This window comes from Jaculus jaculus, chromosome 15 (assembly GCF_020740685.1).
Source record: "Jaculus jaculus isolate mJacJac1 chromosome 15, mJacJac1.mat.Y.cur, whole genome shotgun sequence".
NCBI classification, from domain to species: domain Eukaryota; kingdom Metazoa; phylum Chordata; class Mammalia; order Rodentia; family Dipodidae; genus Jaculus; species Jaculus jaculus.
Window position 1 is genome coordinate 60,014,225 of NC_059116.1, and position 20,046 is coordinate 60,034,270.

Sequence of the window (20,046 nt, forward strand, 5' to 3'; positions counted from 1 at the left end):
GTGTTCCTGCCTCTTTCCCTCTATCGCCGTCTCAAATAAATAAAGAGATAAATAAAAGAATAGAAATAAAAGGGATAAAAACAGAAAAAAATATTCTCGTTTTCAGGTATTACCTTATACTTAAAAGATCAAAAATAAGTTAGCAAAAGACTCTTAGGTCTGATAAACACTTCTAGTAAATAATCATGACAAAAACATTAATATATGACAAAATCTGTCCTATAGACCAATAACAAATTCAGAATAAAGTCAAGATATCAATAGCATTAATATTAGCCTCTCTGTCCACATAATCACCTAGATACCAACTTAAGCAAAGATATTAAAGGCTTATACACAAAACCATCAAGCACCTAAGAAAAAATATAAATGACAGTAAAAATGAGAAAGGCTCATATAGTCATAGAACACTTGATCTTAGCCAAATGCTAAGAAATGACACATTCAAATACATGAGCAGAAATGTCAAATCTTGCATCAGGGAAAAATGTAAATCAAAGTCACATTGGTACTCCATCTCTTCCCAGAATTCTGAAGGGCTACCATCCAGAATGCAACAATCAACAAATGTGGGTGAAGATGCAGAGGGGAAAAGGAATCCATGTTCACTGATGGTAAGAATGTAAATTAGACCAGCTACTATAGAAATAAGAATGAAGGTTGCTGAAAAATTTAAGAATAGAACTTCCATATGAAGCAGTCAACCACCTGAATACACAGTCAAAAGAAGACACGAGGCAGCTTGCTACAGCGATATCTACCTACTGAATCCATTGCTGCTTTATTCAAATTGTCAAATTATACAGTCACCCTAGATTCACATGAACTGATAAATGGGTAATGAAAATGCACATAGATGGAGCTTATTCAACAATAAGAAAGAATAAAATTATGTCATGTGCAAGAGAATGGATGGAACCTGAGACCATTGTACTATGTGAACTAAGCCAGACTCACAACAAGAATTACATGTGATTTTTCCTCATGTGTACAAACTAGGATGGGGCATGTAAGCACAAGGTGCTTTTTCCTTCTGAGTTGTCATTGACAAGCCACCTTACCAGTCTGCTTAATACTGTCAGGCTTGACCATGGTACCCTCACTACCATGCCACCATGCCCTACAAACTCAAGAGATCTTTGTCTCTGATGCACTACAAGTATGGCTCCAAATTCTCAGATAGCTGCACACCCAGTTGGTTACCTGCAATGTTTTTCACTCCCTAAACACTCACAAAGCGGACTTCCGGCCAAGATGGCAACCGCCTAGCTGTGCTGCAGATACCGGGGAAAGAAAGATAGATGCAGATCCTAAGGAGAGAGCTGCCCCAACATACCTCAAAAAGGGCCCAACTGAAACTAAGGACAATTGGTGAAACAAGCAAGGGTGATGTTTTCCTGATGAACCAATACCAGCACAAAGGGGAAGGAGACCAACACAGAGAAAAATCAACTCCTACCAAATCAGAAAGCCAGAGCCTCAGAGACCCCCAACACCTCATCACTGAAGCAGACCAAAAATTAACCCAACATGGCTCAGGGAAATTTTGTGGAAGAGGTGGCAGAAAGAATGTCAGAGTCACATGTTGGGTCATGATATGCAGAGACATTTATCATACCAATAACTGTGGGCTAACTCCACAATGCACGACCCATTTACATCAACAAGGAGGGTCCAATGGGAGGGGGTAGATCATGGATGAGCCTAAACAATGCCTGTATTTGCTGAAAAGAAAACTAATAAATTAAATTTAAAAAAAAAACACTCACAAAGCTTTCATATGCTTTTTCATATGCTAAAAATATCTTACCAAATAGTATAGTTTTGGTTGTACTTTTCTGATTCTCATCTAGTGATTCTTTTATCACTTATTTGTCAAAAAGTTTAATATACCTTAAATATTGTAATGATATATACAATATTAAGATTACTAACATATGTTCTTAATTTGTTAGTTAGTTAGCATATAATTAGTACTATTTCATAAATACTTGATTTTAGAGGCTTAAGGTCTTAATGGTCCACAAAATAATGCTTTATTTCTCTTGTACTATATTTAGTATTTTTTCATTAAGTACTGAGTTGTTCAATGAAAGCAAAAAGAGAAAAATTTGCCCTCCTCTCCTTACTTCAGTACTATATGATTATTTTCATTATGTTCACAAAACTTATTCTAAAAACACTGGTCTTGTATATTTGCCATGCAAACATCCCATCACAAGCAGTACAAAGTGTCATTCATGAAAGTAGATTAGTCTGAGGAATGTAAAGCACTTCCAAATGACCCATTGAACAATATAGTGGCAATAGTCTTGACAAGCTTGTTGTTTTCCCCTATAGTCTCCACAGTGTTAGAAACATGTCAGATGAAGTGTTTGTAACAATATCAACTAGAAAAATACAACTAGAAACTTATGCTTGAATACATTTACATAAAACCTTTGAAATGCAAATGAAAGGTAGAAATTGCAAAGTTTTGTTTCCTGTTCAAGTTAAAATCCAGAGCAAATAAATGAGACTTTCGTTTTCATTAATTATAAAATATATTGTGTAGTATTCTCTTAGCACTTTGGAAACACTTGTTTATTTTCTAGACTAAACTCATGGCTATCTTCCATGTTATCAAATGAACAAACATTCTTTTACCATTTATATAATAGATACAGCATTTGTTTAAGTCATATTTCTGATATGCAGGTTAATGCTTTTGCTATTTTTCATTCCTTCAGTACTGTCACTATACATTTATTGAAAAGTGATATGTCCATGACAGACATGATTTTTTTCCTAAAAAATAGTATCTATTTTATTTTATAGCATAATACATTCTTTTAATATATCTCTATCTATCTATCTATCTATCTATCTATCTATCTATCTATCTATCATCTATCTATATCTCCTTGTAAAATGAGATCCTTTTGATTTCCAAAGCTACATGAGGCACATTAGGCTCATGTGTGTGCCATCACTAAATATTCCAAGTGACCAGATGTAGCAAGGTTTGAAAACCACATTAATCTTGCAGTAGTATGATCTTTGATGTTCTAAGGAAAATTTCATAATATTTGTGATGAGGTAGAAGTAATACACTTCAGAAGACATTGTTCCTAGAACTTAAAATTGTGTTCTTTGTTGGGGGCTGGCAACCACATGATATGCAGCTCCCACGAGGCAGGCAATCACACAGTAATGGTTTCATCCTCTGCAGTGCTGTGAAATGATGATGTTTCCTAGGCTAGGTGTGTTAAATGTACTATTTACTTACAGTGTTTTCACCTTAATGGCATATATAGCATGAGGTAACATCCTTGCAAATGGAAGTGCATTTGAGTTATATCTACAATGTGGGTGAATAAAAGCAGAATAACCTTTCTTTTATCTTTTTAATATTGTGTAAAAAGTGAATGGATATTTGTCTAGAATTAACTCCTAACTCAATTGCCCTTCAGTAGAGTGTTCTGTTATTTTGCTAAGCTAAGAAAAAACCTCCTGAACATAGGTCCTCAGAACTGACAGAGAAAACTAGGAGAAACATTGAGTATGATTTTTGTGAATAAAACCTTGTATTGTTAGGTCAGGACAAAAGTGGAGTAATAGCAGGAGGGCAAAGGTGACATAAGGAAGTGGGTCATCCACATTCCTCAAGAAACCACACAGCCACCATCCCTTCTTTCACTAACAATGCCCCAGGTCTAGTTTCCTGTCCCTTATCTCCCATCTGGTCACTTCTGGTCTCACACCCTATGGTTAATGTAAAGAACAAAGGAGTTCCTTCCCTTCCTCACCTTCCTACAACCTAGAGCTCTTTAGAGCTCACTATCTGTAATCTTAAATTAGATTGCTGGACTGCTCTGCTCTTGAGAGTCAGTCCTGACAGCTCCTGGTTTTCCCTAATAAAAGCTTCCATCTTTGCCTCAGAGTGGTCTCCTTGGTCTTGGACACTCCTGAACCTTACATGTCTGACATTCCTTTTTAGATTCAAAAAAAAGAGTTTTTCATTATCAAGCAATGGATTATTAGGTACTTATGCCATTTTCCAATTAACTCCCCTCTCACTGTATAAAAACACAAAGCAAGCACAAAGGAAAGCTCACCTGTTGAAGGAGGTACAGCTGGCTCCTCATTCATTGGAAGATGGGAAGATAGACAGCTCTTTGTAAACACAATGTCATCAAGGGCGATATTTCCATGGAGGCCTTTGCCAACTCTGCCTTCAAACTTGAGTCTGAAGTCTTCTTCACTAGTCAGTGATAACTCTTTTCTCCTCCAGAAATTGCCTTGCTCTTCGGTGAGATTAAGGAGCACCTTAGTTTGGTTTGAGATTGATACCTGGAACACGGTGAGGGCTCCAATACCATTTCCATACATGTGATAATTAAAAATAATCTGTAAGCAAGAAGAGGAAGATTACATGTAAACATTACAATCCTACCCCCTTTATTTCTTTATTTTCTTTAAGGCAAGCCCAAAAGAGTGGACATTTTTTTTTTTTTGATATGAGAGGGAGAGAGGGAGAGAGGGAGAGAGAGAGAGAGAGAGAGAGAGAGAGAGAGAGAGACAGAGAGAGAGAGAGAGAGAGAGAGAGAGAGAGAGAGAATTAGTGTGCCAAGGCCTCTAGCCACTGCAATCAAGCTCCAGATGCATGTGCCCCTTGTGTGCATGTGCAAGCTTGTGCGTTTGGGTCACAGTGCCTTTGGCTAACATGGAACCTGTAGAGTTGAACATGAATCCTTGGGCTTTGCAAGTGCCTAGCTGCTAAGCCATCTCTGCAGTGCCCCCTATATTTGTATTTTAATAACATGTCCCAATACCCTCTCCTTTAGATCAGTTCTAGGAGGAAAGTGAACCCTCACATTCTGTTATGCTTTGAGCAGTTAATATGAAGGGATGTAAGGCCAGCCTTGAATTCTATAGTACTTTAAGGATTGAAAAGAATGTGAGCAGAACAATGAAGGAATTTGACATCTGCGACTTCTAAATCAAGATTCCTCAAGGCTATGATAAGAATGTCCCCTAAAATTCACATGTTGGCAATTCAGTATCCAGTGCCAATGTGCTAGGAGATAGAATGCTGAAATAAAACCATTAATATGTAATTGGGTCAGAGGGTTCTGCATTCATGAATGGACTGATGTGAATGTCAGAGTGAGTTCACGCTGTCAAGGGTGAGCATTTTCTTAAAACCATAAAGAGCCTTACTTCTTCCACAACATTCTTGTACTTGAAATATATTTTCAGTTTTGCAAGATTCTCAGAGCCGCACTATGTATAGCAAAGTTATATTTACTGCAGTTATGAGATTTTAAGTGAAATACTAGAATTAGGCACTGGGAAAACAGCCACAGCTTTTGCTTGGGAAAAAATTAGTAGGATTATTTTGAGGGCTCAATATTTCATTGTGCCAAAGAGAGTACACTAACTAGAATTTTATTCATTGTGACACAGCAAAAGAAACTCAAGGAAAATAGGTTATTTTATGAAGAAAATAGGCTATGAAGAATATCATCGATCTATCCCCCCTCTCCATATGTGTGTGTGTGTGTGTGTGTGTATATCTATATATATATATATATATATATATATATATATATATATATATATATATATATACATACATATACATATATATAATTTTTATTTGTTTTGGTGAAAGAAAATTATTATACTGAATAATCATCACACAAGCAAAGCACGCCTCTAAAACATTAGCAATCATGCATATAGCACTTTAGACAAATAAAAATGAATGTGTGTAAGAGTGAAGAATGTCATTGAACAATGTACTTCAAGGGACTCTAAATTCTATAGATGATTTTCTCAACATGAGATTTATGATGATTTATCCTAGGGAACTGAAACCTGGCTGGCATAACTTATTTGAGACAGGAATCAAAAGAACCCAAGGTCAATTTCATGGTCCAGAACTTCAGGGTCAGATATGTGGTCCGTTTCTGGGTATGTCTGCAGCACCACAGACATTATCCACCCAGTGCCCATCTTGTGTATATATTGTTCGTGTAATAGGTATGAAGCATTCATCTTATATATCCGTCCTAGGCCATTTTTCTGAATGATGTAAATAGATTAATATGCAAACGTGCGCCTCTAGTTTTAGGTAGAATTCCTGAAGATACCTTGTCCTAATTCCCAGACAAGAGTCAAGATCTCTCTGTTTGCCTGACATAAATATTTATTACATGAGAGATCTAAGTATTTCATAGTGTGACTTTACCTTGCCTATTTATATTCAAGCTATACGATAAATGTGCCATATATTTATATGGTATTGCTTATTTATATACAAAGTATACCATAATTAATTATGTGATAATTAAAAATAATCTGTAAGCAAGAAGAGGAAGATTACATGTAAACATTACAATCCTACCCCCTTTATTTCTTCATTTTTTTAAGGCAAGCCCAAAAGAGTGGACATTTTTTAATGTGAGAGGGAGAGAGGGAAAGAGAGAAAGAGAGAGAGAGAATTAGTGTGCCAAGGCCTCTAGCCACTGCAATCAAGCTCCAGATGCATGTGCCCCTTGTGTGCATGTGCAAGCTTGTGCGTTTGGGTCACAGTGCCTTTGGCTAACATGGAACCTGTAGAGTTGAACATGAATCCTTGGGCTTTGCAGGCAAGTGTCTAACTTAAATGGTATTGCTTATTTATATACAAAGTATACCATAATGAAGTAAAACATCCTTCATTTTTGACACTTTTAGGTTGTCCTCATTCTATCCTTATAGAGATGCTGCAAATAGTAGAAATCATAGTGGGGATGAGGAGAAAGTAGAGATGAATAAACTCTTTAGTTATTGTAGATAAAAATATTTTAAGCATTTCAATGGGGTTAATTATTATATATTTATTTTGTAAATGAGACAGAACAATATAGAAATAGAGGAAGGATAGAGATGAGAGAGAGGAAAGATAGAGATGAGAGAGCAAACTGCGTGTGGTGGTACATTCCTTTAATCCTAGCAGAGGTAGGAAGATTGCTGTGAGTTCAAGGCCACCTACATAGAGAATTCCAGGTCAGCCTGGTCTAGCTTGAAAAACCAAAGAGAGAGAGAGATAGAAATAGAGGAAAAGAATATGAATGACTAATGAAGGGGTCTGCTAGTGCCTGTTGTACTTCAAACAAACTACAGGCACTTGTAATACTTTGTAAATCTGGCTTTCTGTGAATAATGGAGAATTTAACCTCAAGTCACCAGGCTCTGCAAACAAAGGCCTTTAAACACTGAGCAATCTCCCAGCTCCCTGCGAAGAATAATTTAAATAGAAAAGCTTAGAAATTAAACTGTAATTTTATATATTACATATTTTAATATTCAGTTAGGTATTTAAGCCTCTAGTAAATTTTCTATTTTTACGTTTTCTACGAATAATAGAGTTAGTTTGATGGAAAAGGACTCAACTAAGCTGGGTGTGGTGGCTCACACCTTTAATCCTAGCACTCGGGAGGCAGAGGTAGGATCACCATGACTCCAAGGCCACGCTCAGAGTACATAGTGAATTCCAGGTCAGCCTGGGCTAGAGTGAGACGCTACCTTGAAACCCCCCACCAAAAAAAAAAAAAAAAAGGATTCAACTATACAAAATCTATTGCATCTGGATTTTATTTTTGAGGAAGTAATTTACAAGACAGAAAAAAAAATCATATCAATCTATGTTTGATTAAAATTCCATTTTGTGCAAACTTAATGTGTAATACTGTTGTGTGATCTTTTTCTTCCATTTTGGACTGCAGACAGAGTTCTCTGACTAAACTATCTTCTGATATTCCTTGGAGAAAATCTACTCTCTGGCTCGGTAAGAAATGAGATTGCTGTGGGAAAGTCCACCTGTGAAATCAAGTCAAGATGAGACAGCAAAACTCATGCACATGGATGAAAATTCTAATGGTGATGGTCCTATCAGCTGCTGGAATGGTAGTTAGTGTCCTTCTGCCAGGACCATGGCGGTCTCCATTGTGCACACAGGTGCAGCAGAATGAATGTCATAGGGTTCCCCTAACCTAGGTTGATTTGCTGACAACTTTTCAGCGCTCAAACACTAGGGAACACCAAAGTCAGCACATACATGTGGTACTCTTTTTTTTTTTTTTTTTCAGTTTACATATATCATGACACAAAAGTAAAACATTTACTTATTGATAAGTCTCTTGTCAGCAATATTATTTGAATATCATTTCTGAGAGTTTAGTTTATATTTAGTTATATAGAGCTCTCCACTTAACCGAATGTTGTATGAAATATGAATAACCAACAAGTGAACAAGAATTAAAGGAAAGTGGAGACCACATAAATATACAACTATCTTATGAGGTATTTGGTTCCAAAAGTCATAATACCCTTTTTTTATACTTCTAAAATTCAGTAAACATTTTATTAAAATTTTTACACTAGATCTAAGGACCAAGTTTTATTTGCTTCACTACAGAAATTCTTGGAGTGGTTTGATTTGTTTCTCTTTCATTCCTTGTTTCCTTCCTTCCTTCCTTCCTTCCTTCCTTCCTTCCTTCCTTCCTTCCTTCTTTCCTTCCTTCCTTCCTTTACCAAAGGGACCAAATTCACTCTCCTTTTCTGGGAAAACTTTATTTGTTTAGTAGCTTTAGCTACCTCTAATTCTTGGTCATGTCTAATTATATATGTTGTCTACTATTTAAACTTGATTAAGTGAAGAGGTTCTTGTAGTTTCTGGGAATACTAAGGTCTGTGAGGGAACAGAAATGGTGTTTGACTGCTTTTGTGCTATTCATGATTGTGAGGAATCTATACACTTTTCTAGTACTTTCTATGTATTCCAATACATGGAATTCAAGGATCCATGGAGTTTATCCACAAGAGAAATTCTTCCAACAGTTCTAACAATTTTCTTTCATGTTTACTTTGTTTTCCTAGGTTGCAAAGTTCCAATACATATTTGTTCTCAGGCATTCTGGTTTTCTGTATATAAATTTATCAAGGATTTATTTATAATATTTATGAATTTTTCCTCCATACCTTACAATCTTTGCTTCTCTTGCTTATAAGTGGGCTAGATATTCTGGCTGTTTTCATGGGCTGCTGTGGGAAAAAGCTCTTTATCAGAATATAATGGCCGGATGAATTTCCCAGAGTGTGGTCCCCAGCTGGCTCTGTGCTTGCAGTTGGGATGCCACTGGCCTTGAGATTCCAGTCTATGTCCTCATCTTGATCCTGCTCCCAGCTGCAAATGTCAAATTCAAAATTGCAGGCCCCATTGGAAGTACCTGGAAAATGTTTCCAAGTTTATGTTAGAAAATATTTAAAGAGTTCATAATGACATAATGTTCTTGCTATATCACATAATAATACAAGCCTTAAAATGATATATTATAGACACATTTAACTAGAATATATATATATATACATATATATATGTATATATATATATATATATATATATCTTCTTCATTATTAACAAAGTGTTCCATTTAGAATTCTCTAAAGGCAATTATTACTAATTTCTACTTGAAGATTAAATTAGAAATTAAAATATTTGAAAGCATAATTATATGTGAGATAGGTTTCAAAAGCCAAAGAACTTAAGAAATACTAGTCATAGCATATTAACATGTATTCAAGTAATTATTACTCCTAGGTAAGGAATTTATTCTATTCAACAACTATAATAATTTTCAACTTGTGTTGCATGGAATCAAAATGGTATATATTCTTTATTACAAATCAGATAAAACTAAGAAAGTAGCTGCATGTTTGTGCAGCAAATAAGGTGGAGAATATGAAACAGGTAGGTTTATTTATTTATTTATATACTATCTTGTGATACATAAAAATATTAAGGTGAAAGCTAACTTTATCATCTTTCCAATCAAAATAGGTATGGCTGATTACTTTTAGTTTTGAAAATAAATAAAAATATAAATTTAATAAGACATCAAAACTTATATGCTTTTGTAAAGTAATTTGAGTCAAGGTCATAAATATTTCTGTTTTCAAGGATTTATCCAACTGCTGCCTTACTGAGATATGATATCCAGGCAATTTATTCTTTCATAGGTCACACTGTAATACCTCAGCCTCCCTAAGATCAGAATGTTAAAATTGTTCTATGTTCTCTTGCAGAGGATGGAAAATGCATCCCCTCAAGGGAATAATCAATCCAAGGTCAGAACCTAGTTTAAATGTCTTTATTAAGATTTGTAAATGAAGTCATTCATTGTTTTGCTGTTAGAAAAGTTTAGATGCTCATGAGTCCCTAGTCCAAATACCATAAAGACCAACATCTAGGAAGTCATTTATTTGTGTGGCTACTAAAATAGAATTGTTTTTAAAAGAAAAATTATAGGAGCACTGTTGTATGAATTGTTATAATGCAAATAATATTTTTTCCTTTGATATTTACTATAGTTTTGAAGATGTACTTTGATATAAAGTTTGTATCTGACATCTCAGTGGGAAAGATAGAACAAGTAAGTGCAATTTGTGGGAATTTCACATCACTGCATAGATGTGAGGGAAGAACTTTCAATTTCATAGTTTATTTCCCATAGGTGACAGATGAGAAAAGCAGCAAATAGTTCTGCGAGCAGATATCAATTATTGGCATTTCATGGTTCACTGAATGCCAGGGCCAGGCCAGTGAGTCACAGGAAGGAGGAAATGATCTCATAGCCTGCAGCACTGTGATTACCCAAAACTTTCTCTACTTTTTCACATGTTATCACCCACAAATTGACCATTATTTTCTTAAGTGCTGCTATATTTTCTAAATATACCATAACTTAATTCAATCAATATACCAGGGCCACAAGATGGCTGCTAAAGAGAGTTATCAGCCCCAGATAAAGTTATCCATGATGGTGAGTAGCCTAGCTGGAGGGGTGCAGAGAATTGTCAGTGGTTAGAATTATTGGACTTGGAGATTTGTCACCGACTAGAGTTGCTGGAATTGGAGCTACAGAGTTTGATGTTTGCCCTGTTTAGATCTTGTGTTGGTTGAATCATTCATTACCATATTTTTCAGTGTGAATGTTTATTCTGTGCCTTTTTTTCCCCAGTATTATGGCTCAATAAAAAGACCTTGGATTGGGGGAAGTTTGAACATCATTAGGATTGATATAAAATATTGGTAATTTTAAAGTGGGACTGAATGCATTTCATTTTACATCACTGATGGTTATCAGTTTTGGGGGGTCAGGGGTGGAATGTTGTGGTTTGATTCAGGTATTCCTTCATACTCTTGGGTAATCTGGATGCTAGGATCCCAGCTGTGGAAATTTAGGAAGGAGGCAGTGTATTGTTGGCATATATACTTCCTCTCTCACTTTGGCCAAACCACAGCTTAAACTAGAGGGGAATTGGGGAGATGAGCAAGAGTGCTGCTTTCATACCGAACCGGATAATCTGTGACAAGGTGAAGGAAACAGACCCTGAAGATACTGAACCCTTAGTAGGCAGAGATGCAGAGGCTCCTAAGTGGTCATCACTAAAGTAGACTTAACTCTCACCATCCATAGCTTAAGGAATTTTGTGGAAGGGGGGTGGAAAGATTGTAAGAGCCATAGGTTGAGACATCATGCCCAGAGGCATATGATTCCCTCAAAAAATAATTGTTTGGGGCTGGAGAGATGTCTTAGTGCTTAAGTACTTGCCTGTGAAGACCCCCAAGGCTTGATTCCCTAGGACCCTCGTGAGCCAGATGCAAAAGGGGACACATGTGTCTGGAGTTTGTTTGCAGTGGCTGGAGACCCTGTCGCACCCATTCTCTCTTTCTCTATCTGCCTCTTTCTTTCACTGTCTGTCACTCTCAAATAAATAAATACAAATGAACAACAAAAATTTTTAAAAATAACTGTTTGTTGCTCTGATAATGCATAATCTGGAACCCAACTGAGAAGAGTCCCCAGTGGAACTGAGGCAGGGATGAGGAAAAAGGGAGTACTAACACATGAGTTACCCATCAGAAATATGTTGTTAAAGAAAAGAAAGAGAGACAATGGGTGTGCCCGTGTCTCTAAGTGCTACAAATGAACTCCAGATGCATGTGATACTTCGTGCAACCGGCTTCATATGGGAACTGGGGAACCAAACCCATGTTGTTAGGCATTTTAGACAAGCCCTTTAATTATTGAACCATCTATTCACACCCACTCAAAAAAAAAAGCAGTTTTTAGGCCAGTAGGAATGCAGCTCTTACAAGCAGACAGTGGCCAAGCTGGGGCAAAGGGAAATCAGATTTGTCATAAGCCTCCAGAAAAGTGAGTGTCTTATCCACAGTGAGTTTAACAGTTTAATCAAAGTTGTAGTAAACAAATATGGGGAAATAGAAATATATGTATTTACACAAATGTTTTGCCCTGTGGTGCTCAGCACTAAATGAGACATTTCTATCACATTCTCAGAGGCTCGGGGACAATTGTGGAAGAGGGTGTGGAAAGAATGTAAACACTAGAGGGTAGGAAGAGTGCTGTGGAACAGTGTCTTCCAGATGTGATAGGACATTGTACTCATGACCTCACAGTGACTGGTATTACCTCCACAAGACCTGCACAGCATTTGAGACCATCAACATCCCATCATTGATGGTGGAGGACCAAAAAAGATGTCAAAGTAGAAGAGAAGCTAGTTGAAAGGAATAATGGGTTGAGTTGAAGAGGGTTGGGGGAAGATGGTAAGAGGAGGTAAAAGAAAGGGATTATGTTCATACCATGCATATTATATATATATATATGTGCATGAAAATTACCAATAAAAAAGTTTAAAAAATCAAGACAATATAATTCCACCAAAAGCCATAAATCCACCAGAAATGACCTCCAGTGAGACTGATTTAGATGAAATGCCTACCACAAATTTCAAAAGCATGATTATAACTATGTTCAAAGTAATCAAAGAAAGCAAAGGAATCAAGGAAACAAACTCCTGAAGGAGAACACAGAAAACCAACTTAATGAAATAAGGAGGCCAATACAAGACATGAGTAAGGAAATAGAAATAATGAAAAAATATGATCAGAAATACTAGAAATGACAAACTGAGTAAGTCAAACAAAAATTCTGTAGAAACTCTCACTAGTAGAATAGATCAAGGACAGGACAGAATATCTAAACCAGAAGACCAGGTGGCAGATATAATATGGTGCAACGAAGAGAACGACAAACTAATAGGAAGGTATGAATGGAAATTTCAAGACATTTATGACTCTACACAGAAATCAAACATAAGAATTCAGAGTATAGACAAAGGAAAGGAAGTTCATTCCAAAGGCCTAGTAGGTGTTTTCATCAAAATCATAGAAGACCGTTTGCCCCAACTAGGGAAAGATGCCAACAGGAAGCCTTTACAAAACCAAACAAACAAAACCAGGAAAGAACATCTTCTCATCATATTATAATTAAACTATGAAACACACAAACCAAAGAAAATATATTGAAAGCAGTGAGGGAGAAACATAAAGTCAGATATACAGTGAAGCCCATGAGGATAACAACACATTATTCAACACAGACTTTAAAAACCAGAAGGGCTTGGTATGATGTATTCCAAGTTCTAAAAGATAACAACTGTTAAGCACGATTACTTTATCCAGAAAGCTATCCATCCAAATTGATGGAGAAATAGGGACACTCCACAACAAAAGCATGCATGTGATGAAACAGGAAAAAATAAACTACACTCAAATAATAGTTAATACAAGAGAATAAAGGAAAAACAAGAAGAACTACAAAATAAGAATGACTAGAATAAATATATAGCTTTCAATAATAACTTTTTAAATTTATATATAATTAATATATACAGAATATATAATATATATTTATAATATATATGTATATTTTTTATTGACAACTTCTATACCTATAGACAGCAAACCATAGTATTTCCCTCCCCTGCCCCACTTTCTCCTTCATAACCCTGCTTTCCATAATATCCCCTCCCTCTTCCATTAGTCTCTCTTTTAATTCAATGTCATCATCTTTTTCTCCTATTATGAGGGTCTTGTATGGGTATTCCTAAGTACTGTGAGATCTTGGATATCCAGGCCCAACTCTGTCTGGACAGTTGTATGTAAGGAGTGGTACCCTTCTTTTGGCTCTTACATTCTTTCTGCCACCTCTTCTGCAATAGACTCTGAGCTTTGGAGGGAATGAGATGTTTCAGTGCTGGACACTCCTCCATCCCTTCTTCTCAGCACTATGTTGCCTTTTGGGTCAACCCATTGGTCATTGCTATCTGAAAAAAGAAACTTCTCTAACCAGAAATGAGAGTAGCATTAATATATGAGTATGAACATTAAGTGTAATGCTTTCAGGACAATTTGGTGAGAGTAATATATACATTTATCCAGACAAGAGCAGGCTTTATACCCCTAAAACTCATGTCCTCCCCTGCCATAGGCTTTTGATTAGGTTTTCAGTACCAGGTACATACTCCCTCCAATAGAGTGGATCTTCAGTCAAATTAGAAAGTAGTTGGTTTCCCCCAGAGCAGACATGCCACTATTGCACCTGTTCAGTCATTTGGCCTGTCTGGCCAACTTGAGGTTTCCAGTGTCCACTGTTTTCACCACTGATAACTTCTGTCTCCCATAGACTGCATGCAGTTCAGCTTTTTCCAGATTTCAGTTGGCTGGGTTATAGGGAGAAGGTTTTCTGCTCAACACCAACTTGATTTTGAAGTAACCTTGCTTCTCAGGCATATTATGTTTCCGCAATAGGGTCTTACCATCTCTTTCTCATGGGGAACCAAGGGCCTTGGCAATTGCTTATAATGTTTTGGAGGCAACAGGGACCTCCCTGGCCCACAAATCACTGGAATGTATCATATCCCAGGCACTGAAAATTTTCTAGTAACCATCTATGGCTTCTGGATGTGCCATTATTTAAGAAAGTAGATTTTCATATGTCTCATTCAGAATATATTGAATCTTGATTGAACCTCCTCTCACCCTGCTGTTATACAATCTCTTCCCCTATCCTCACTTTCACCTTTACCGTCCCTGTAATCTGTTGTTCTACTTATATATACACAACACCATCCTATTAAGACCTTCCCTCTCCTCCCTCACTTTTATCCTTTTTGTAGTTTATGGGACTCTGCTACTGATTTTTGGTTACAGATAACACCCAAGTCTATAGAGTTGTAGCTAGGATCCACATATAAGAGAGAATATGAGACTTTTGACTTTCTGAGCCTGGGTTATCTCACTTAGTATAATCCTTTCCAGATCCATCCATTTCCCTGCAAATTTCATAATTTCTTTTCTCTTTACCACTGAATAGAGCTCCATTGTGTAGATGTACCACATGTTTGTTATCCTTTCATCTGTGGATGGACATCTAGGCTGGTTCCATTTCCTAGTGATTGTGAATAGAGCAGCAATAAATATGGTTGCAAGTATCTCTAAGGTAGTGAGAAGAGTCATTAGGATATATGCTTAGAAGTTCTATAGCTGCATCATAAGGCAAATCTATTCTTAGCTATCTCAAGAACCTCGACACTGATTTCCAAACTGGCTATACCAGATTACATTCCCACCGGCAGTGCAGAAGGATTCCCCTTTTACCACATCCTTGCCAACATTTATTGTCATTTGTTTTCTTGACGGCAGCCATTCTGACAGGAGAGAGATGGAATCTCAAGGTAGTTGGCTAAGGATGTAGAACAATTTTTTTAGATGTTTATATGCCATCTGTATTTTTTTGTTCTAGTGAGAACTCTCTATTTAGTTCCAAGACCATTTTTTTTTATTGGGTTGCTTGATTTCTTGTTGTTCTGCATTTGAGTTCTTTGTTTATCTGGATATTAATCTTCTGTCAGATGTGTAGCTGGAAAAGATTTTCTCCATTCTGTAGGTTTTCTCATTGCTCTATTTATAGTCTCCTTTGCTGTACAAAAGCTTTATAATTTCATGAGATCGCAGTAGTTGATTAGTGCTTTTATCTTTTGAGCAATTGGGGTTATAATCATAAAATCATTTCCTATGCCAATACATTGAAGGATTTCCCCTACCTTTTCCTTTAGCAATTTCAGAGTTTCAGGTCTGATATTAAGGTCCCTGATCCACTTGGATTTGATTCTTGTGCATGGAGAAAGACAAGGATCGATTTTCATCTTTCTACATATAGATATCCAGATTCCTCAGCACCACTTGTTGAAGAGGTGTCTTTTCTCCACTGAATATTTTTTGGTATTTTTGTAAAAAAAAAAAATCAGATGGCTGTAGCTGCCTAGATTAACATCTGGGTCCTCTGTTCTTTTCCATTGATCTACATGTCTCTCTTTCTGCAAATACCATGCTGTTTTTGTTACTATGTCTTTGTAAGACAGCTTAAAATCTGGCATGGTGATACTACCAGCCTTATTTTTGTTGCTCCAAATCTTTTTGGCTATTAGAGGTTTTTTTGTGCTTCCAGATGGAATTTAATTTTTATTTTTCCTATTCCTGTGAAGAATGCCATTGGAATTTTAATGGGGATTGCATTAAATGTGTAGGTTGCTTTTGTAAAATTGACATTTTCTCAATATATATTCTTCCAATCCAAGAATATGGGTTGTCTTTCCATTTCCTTGTATATTCTGCAATTTCTTGCTTGAGTGTTTTAAAGTTCCCATTATAGAGCTCCTTCACTTCCTTAGTTAAGTTTATTCCAAAGTACTTTATTATTCTTTTTCTTTGAGGCAATTGTGAATGGGGGAGATTGCCTGATTTCATTTTCCACACATTTATTGTTAGGATAAAGAAAAGCTACTGATTTCTGTGTATTTATTTTGTGTGCTGCTACATTTAAAAAAGTGTTTATCAGCTCCAACAGTTTGCTGGTGGCGTTTTCAGGGTCTTCTATGTATAGAATCATATCATCTGCAAACAGGGATAATTTGATCTCTTCCTTTACCATTTGTATCCCTTTTATGAGTGTCTCTTGCCTTACTGCTATAGCTAAGACTTCCTGTACTATATTAAATGAAAGTGGGGACAGTGCACATCCTTGTTTTGTTCCTGAATTTCATGGAAAAAGCTTTGAGTTTTTCACCATTTAGTATTACGTTGGCTGTAAGTTTGTCAAAACTAGTTTTTCTTATGTTGAGATATGTTCCGTCTATTCCCAGTTTCTGTAATACTTTTACCATGAAAGGATGCTGGATTTTGTCGAATGCCTTTTCTGCATCTACTGAGATGATGATGTGCTTTTTGTCATTCAGACCATTTAAATGATGTATTATCCTTATTGATCTGCATATGTTGATCCATCCCCACCCTGTATAAAGCCAACTTGGTCTGGGTGAATAATTTTTTGATTCTAGTATTCTGTTTGCCAATATTTTGTTCAGAATTTTTGCATTGTTCATGAGGGAAATTGGTTTGTAATTTTCTTCTTCTTCTTCTTCTTCTTCTTCTTCTTCTTCTTCTTCTTTTTCTTTTTTTTGTTCTGTCTTTGCCTGATTTTGGTAAGAGGGTGATGCTGAGGTCATAGGAGTTCAGTAGAATTCCTTCCTTTTCTATTTTGTGGAAAAGTTTGAGAAGCATTGGTAAAAAAGATCTGGTAAAATATTTTAGTTGGGAGACTTTTTATAACTGCCTGGATCTCTGGACTTGTTGTAGGTCTATGTAAATCATTTATCTCATCTTGGTTTAATTTTGATAGGTCATAAAATCTATTTCTTTCAGATTTTCAAACTTAGGAGACATATATATTCTTTTAAAAAGTCCTTATAATTGTCTAAATTTCTTTGGGATCTGTTATAATGGTGCCTTTTTCATATATAATTTTATTAATTTTTGTCTCTTCTCTCATTTTTCTGGTGAAATTTGCTAAGGGGTTTTTAATCTTGCTTATGATTTCCAAGAATCAACTCTTTGTTTTGTTGATTCTTTGGATTATTATTATTATTATTATTATTTTGGTTTCTATCTCATTAATTTCTGTCCTAATCTTTATGATTTCTCCTTATCTACTGCTTTTTGGTTTGCCTTGTTCTTCTTTTTCCAAGGCCTTAAGGAGGAGCATTAAATTGTTAATTTGTGAACTCTCTAATTTCTTAATAAAGGCACTGGGAATAGAAGGAACATATCTCAACACAATAAAGGCTATTTATGACAAACCTATAACCAACCAAATACTAAATGGGAAAAAATTTTCCACTAAAATAAGGAATGAGACAAAGGTGTCCACTGTCAGCATTTTTATTTAATATAGTACTGGAAATTTTAACCCTAGAAATAAGGTGAGAGTCTCATAAAAAAGGTTACAAACTGGAGAGTGATATATAACATGTATAGATGATATAATTCTATACATAAAGCATCTTAAAGATTCTATCAGCAATCTGCTAGAGTTGATAAATACTTTTAGCAATGTAGCAGTATATCAAATTGATACATAGTAACAATCATCCTTCTTATTTACTAACAACAAACATGCTGAAGACAAAATCAGGTAATCACTTCCATTCACAATTTCCTCAAAAAAAAAAAAAATACCTTGGACTAAACCTAATCAAGGACTTGAAGGGCTTCTGCAATGAAAGCGTTAAAAAGCCTTAAGACAGAAATTGCAGAAGACACTAGGGAATGGAAAGACATTCCATGTTCTTGGAAGAATCAATATTGTGAAAATTTCAATCTTATCAAATTCAATCTACACATTTAATGCACTACGCATCAAATTCCAATATCATTTTCACAAAAATAGGAAAAAAAAATCCAAAATTCCTTTGGCAGCACAAAACACCTCAAGTAGCCAAAGTAATTTGCAGCAACATAAATAAGGTTGGCAGTATCAACATACCTGATTTTAAACTCTATTACAGAGGTGCAGAAACAAAAAAGCAAGGTACTGGCACAAAAGCAGACATAGGGATCAGTGAAGCAGGGTAGAGAACACAGATAGAAATTCAGGCAGCTACAGCCATCTGATTTTCAACAAAATCACCAAAAATATTCATTGGAGAAAAAAAATACAGCCTCTTTAACAAATGGTGCTGGGAAAACTGGATATCTATATGCAGAATGATGAAAATAGATCCTTATCTCTTTCCATGCACAAGAATCCAGTCCAAATGGACTAAAGACTTTAATATTAGACCTGAAACTCTGAAGCTGCTAGAGGAAAAAATCAGGGAATCACTTCAACATATTAGCATAGGTAATAACTTTCTGAATATAACCCCAGATGCTCAGGAAATAAAACCATTAATCAACCACTGAGATCTCTTGAAAGTATAAAGCTTTTGTACAGCACAAGACACTGAACAGAGGAAAGATGCCACCTACAGAATGGGATAAAATATTTGCAAGGTATAAATCTTTGTACATCATAGATATTAATCTAGGATATACAAAGAACTCAGAAAACTTTATAACAAAAAAAATCAAAGAATCCAATTAAAATGGTTTATGGAACTAAATAGAGAGTTCCCAAAAGAAGAAATACAGGTGTCATATAAACATCTAAAATATTCTACATCTCTAGCCATCAGGGAAATGCAAATTAAAACTATTGATATTCCATCTCATTCCTGTCAGAATGGCTACCATCAAGAAAACAAAATGACAGTACATGCTGGTGAGGATGCAGAAAAGGAGGAACCCTTCTGCACTGTTGTTGGGAATGTAATCTGGTACAGCCATTGTGGAAATTAGTGTGGAGGATCCTGAGACAGCTAAAAATAGATTTACCATATGACCCAGCTATACCACTCTTAGGCATGTATTCTAAGGACTTGTCTCACTACCTGTAAGCACTTTTCTTAATATCCATACCCATATATTAAAGTGAATGTCACTTTTGGTTAGAGGAACTTCTCTTTTCACATGCCAATCACCACTGGAATGACCCACAAGTCACCATAGTTCTGAGAAGAAGTGACAGAGGAGTTTTAGCAGAGAAATATTTTGATCACCTTCCAAGACTCGAGGTCTACTGTGGAAGACAGAGTAGAAAAAATATAAGAGCCAATGAAAAGTTAAGAAGGCTAACAATGCAGTCTTCCAGACACAATTTGGCCTCAATATCCATGACCTCCCAGTGCCTGGAACTACCCTCACAAGATCAT

At 35.9% G+C, this 20,046-nt stretch overlaps 1 protein-coding gene across 1 annotated transcript in view; it reads right to left on the reverse strand.

The window, feature by feature from the left end:
* The window catches only part of Malrd1 (MAM and LDL receptor class A domain containing 1), a 771,085-nt gene that overhangs the window by 454,931 nt on the left and 296,108 nt on the right, over nt 1-20,046 (reverse strand). The window contains exons 25-26 of the mRNA XM_045134762.1: nt 9,010-9,257; nt 4,098-4,389 (exon numbers count right to left, since the gene is read on the reverse strand). Of these exons, the coding sequence (XP_044990697.1) occupies nt 4,098-4,389; nt 9,010-9,257 (540 nt within the window). The remainder of the gene's footprint in view (nt 1-4,097; nt 4,390-9,009; nt 9,258-20,046) is intronic.